At 43.2% G+C, this 3,019-nt stretch overlaps 1 protein-coding gene across 3 annotated transcripts in view; it reads right to left on the bottom strand.

Moving 5' to 3' along the window:
- The window catches only part of AFF3 (ALF transcription elongation factor 3), a 323,171-nt gene that overhangs the window by 10,849 nt on the left and 309,303 nt on the right, over nt 1-3,019 (bottom strand). For all 3 annotated transcript variants that reach the window (XM_064408084.1, XM_064408085.1, XM_064408086.1), the window contains 2 exons: nt 1,772-1,821; nt 1,427-1,641 (listed from right to left, as the gene is read on the bottom strand). In XM_064408084.1, the coding sequence (XP_064264154.1) occupies nt 1,427-1,641; nt 1,772-1,821 (265 nt within the window). The remainder of the gene's footprint in view (nt 1-1,426; nt 1,642-1,771; nt 1,822-3,019) is intronic.

The raw sequence follows: 3,019 nt of genomic DNA, 5'->3' as shown, positions 1-3,019 counted from the left end.
CTGCAGGGACAAAAAAATTGCAGAGATTCAGCATCAGAAGAGTGAATCTTTATTTGCTACTTGTCACCCTTTAACAGATTTTATTCTCTTGCAAATTGAGTCAGGCTGAACATTCCATGGGAATGAAAGTTTAGTGCTGGCGAGATTAATTTTAAAGCCCTATGGTTCATGATGTTACAGGCTGATGCACAACAATTTTCTTTTTAACGAACAAAGCAGTGAGTTCTTCAGCTTTGCTTTTCATTAATTTCCATTGAGTCTTGATAAAGCAAACAGACTCTGGGCAAGATTTATTCTGAGATTGAGGACAAGTAGATCAAAAAGTCCACACACAAGTGTCCAATGACACAATTGTGATATGCTAGATATTTAAGCTACCATGACAGAGAAATAGATGCCTGTACAACATGGCTAACTCAGCCTGAAGAGTAATTTTGCTAACTAGCCAGTCAGGACTTAGAATCACAGAATGGTTTGGGTTGGAAGGGACCTTTAAAGATCAGCCAGTTCCAACCCCTGTGTCATGGATAGGGAGAATTCAGTTGTCTATTCAGAGGCTTGTAGTGCCAATTTTAGATGCTCTCAGGAAGTTGATACGTACAGCCTGGACTGGCAGATCTAAGACAGGATGTGCAGAGTTCTGGAGTGGCAGTTTACGTAAGGATACCTCAGTAAATTGTATCCCTGTCTCCCTTTTTAGTACACCCTGAAAGGTGTGCTGTTTAGTACACACCTTTCAGGGTGTACTAAACAGCACTATGAACTGCTGTTTGTAATGAACAAAGCTCCATCAACTGCAATGGGAGATGAGCTCCCCAACTCATACCTACATACCTTCACTTAGGTGCCCTTCTCACACGGATGTCAAGAAAAGAGGGCTGTTCTCCTGCACACAAATTAGCCTGAAAACTAAGGAATATTTCACCATCAAGTCAGATGCTGAAGCATTTGCTTGTGGAAACCAGTTCACCTGAGAGAAGTCTGCTGCTGGCACCTTGTTTCAATCTGTGTCTGCTATGGATGGGGGAAAGCTAGGGGCTGTTCATTCCTTCAGCAGAAAGGAGGTGTGCTCCTGCTTTTTGATGTGGTCTGGCTAAACACATCCCATGCAGCTCCATGACTTTGGGGGCAGGAAGCTGTCTTATCTCCCACCAACCTTCCTCTCTAGAATGCACAGATGGCAGGAAGTGCTACTCACAGCCAAGTCTGTGACCTGTCTGTCACAAGTGCTGGCTCAGCTCTTCTGAGCAAGACAGCTATCAAAGTTGCCTTTTTGGGCTGTTTTGGAACAAACTAAGAGCAGACTGAAGAAAGAAATAATCTCTGCAGTCCTACTTTGCAGACAGTTTCATATCAAAATAGTTATTTTCCTGATCCAAATCATGTGACAGTCTTCTAGAACAGTCCATTGCCTTGCCTCGCTCACCTCTGTTTTCCTTGGCCAGGTTGTCAGCCATCTCCCAGTAGTCATAGCTGTGCAGGATGCTGTTGGTGATGCTGACGTGGTTGGCAGCCATCTGATGAATGCGCTGCGGGATGCTGATGATAGGAGATGGGGAAGGGGCCCCTGTGCTCCCCTGGGATCCTACAGAACTGACTGGAGAAGGGCTAGGGGACATAGGTGATGGAGTTCCTGTGCTCCTAGAAACCAGGGTTAATACAGTTATTTTAAAAGTGTTGGGATTAAAAACACAAGAGTATCAGAACATACCACAGGTAAAAATATACAATTTCTAACTGCCAGTCTGATATAAGATTCTGTGCAACTTACTTTCCACTGGCACCCCAAGGAGACGGGTTCTGAGCAGCTTTTGATGAATTCTGGAAAGGAAAGAGCAATTCACAATGTATATAATTTATTTGATACTATAAAATGAAAACATTAAAGAGTATAAAAGTACAGAAATGTAAAGAAAGCTATGCAATTGTATCTCATGAAGTAATAAACCCAGTCAGCCTAGTTTGATGTTATGATGAAGCAGTGCTACAGAACAGACTTGAAACATAGCCTTTTCAACACCCTGGCATAGGGACTGATTAGAAAAACATTAGGTGAAATGGAAACTTTTCACAGAAATCCTAGGAATTCAGAAAAAAAATGCTGCAGGACTCTTCGTAAAATTTAGGCTGGAATTTCTTGTGATGAAGAAAATCAGAAAGATTTCCTCCCACTCTCCTGCCCCTAATAACAAATGTCAATCCCCTAGGACTTGCAAGACTGTTCAAATCTGCTCAGCCTGGCATCCACAGGGATGTGAATCCGAGGATCTGCAGCTCAGATGGGTGTTTTAACCACCAGGCTCAAAATTCTTGCTCATGATTGCTCCTTGTGGAGCTGTTCCCCTTGGTCCAAACATGGCAGCATTCACAAGGTCGGAGAGACTGCCCATGCAGATTGGTGGTTTTCATAGCTGAAGAATTCCCCAGAGAACCCCAGAAGGGGCCATTGGATAATTTATTGTGGTCTCTTTTATACCTGTAGTCACTGAGACACTCTCTGGTATACTGTACTTAGGCTAAATAATTTAATTGCTTGAGGAGAGACTACCTTGTGCAAGCACTGTTTTTACAAAGCAGGAGAAATTCAGGTGTCAGCAGTAATGGAGACTGGATAAATGATTTTATAATTTAAAAATTATTTTAGTAGTTAAAATTCCAGGAGCTGGATGGAATTCAGTCACTGGTTCCTGACCATTTGACCTGGGGAAAAACTCCACCCCTCTCCCAAGTGACTGATTTAGTCCTAGGGCTGTGAGAACGAAGTCTAAGAAACCAAGCTTTTCTAGTCCATCCCACCCACAGTCTCACATTCAGAAATGGCCAGCCTGATTCTTCAGAGGAAAGTAACCTCCTTGTGCTCTCCCCTGAAGCTGAACCTGCAAGCAACTGTGTACTGGAGAACAGCCCTCTCTTCTTGACATCCATGCGAGAGCAGACAAAGTCCTGCAGCTTGAGATCTGTTTATGGATACTGCTTTAAATGCAAGGCTGTAGGAGTTGTAAACTGCAGGAGTTACAAG

This window comes from Passer domesticus, chromosome 2 (genome assembly GCF_036417665.1).
Source record: "Passer domesticus isolate bPasDom1 chromosome 2, bPasDom1.hap1, whole genome shotgun sequence".
Lineage (NCBI taxonomy): Eukaryota > Metazoa > Chordata > Aves > Passeriformes > Passeridae > Passer > Passer domesticus.
The sequence above is the reverse complement of the archived record's forward strand: the minus strand, read 5'-3'. Positions and strand labels throughout refer to the sequence as shown.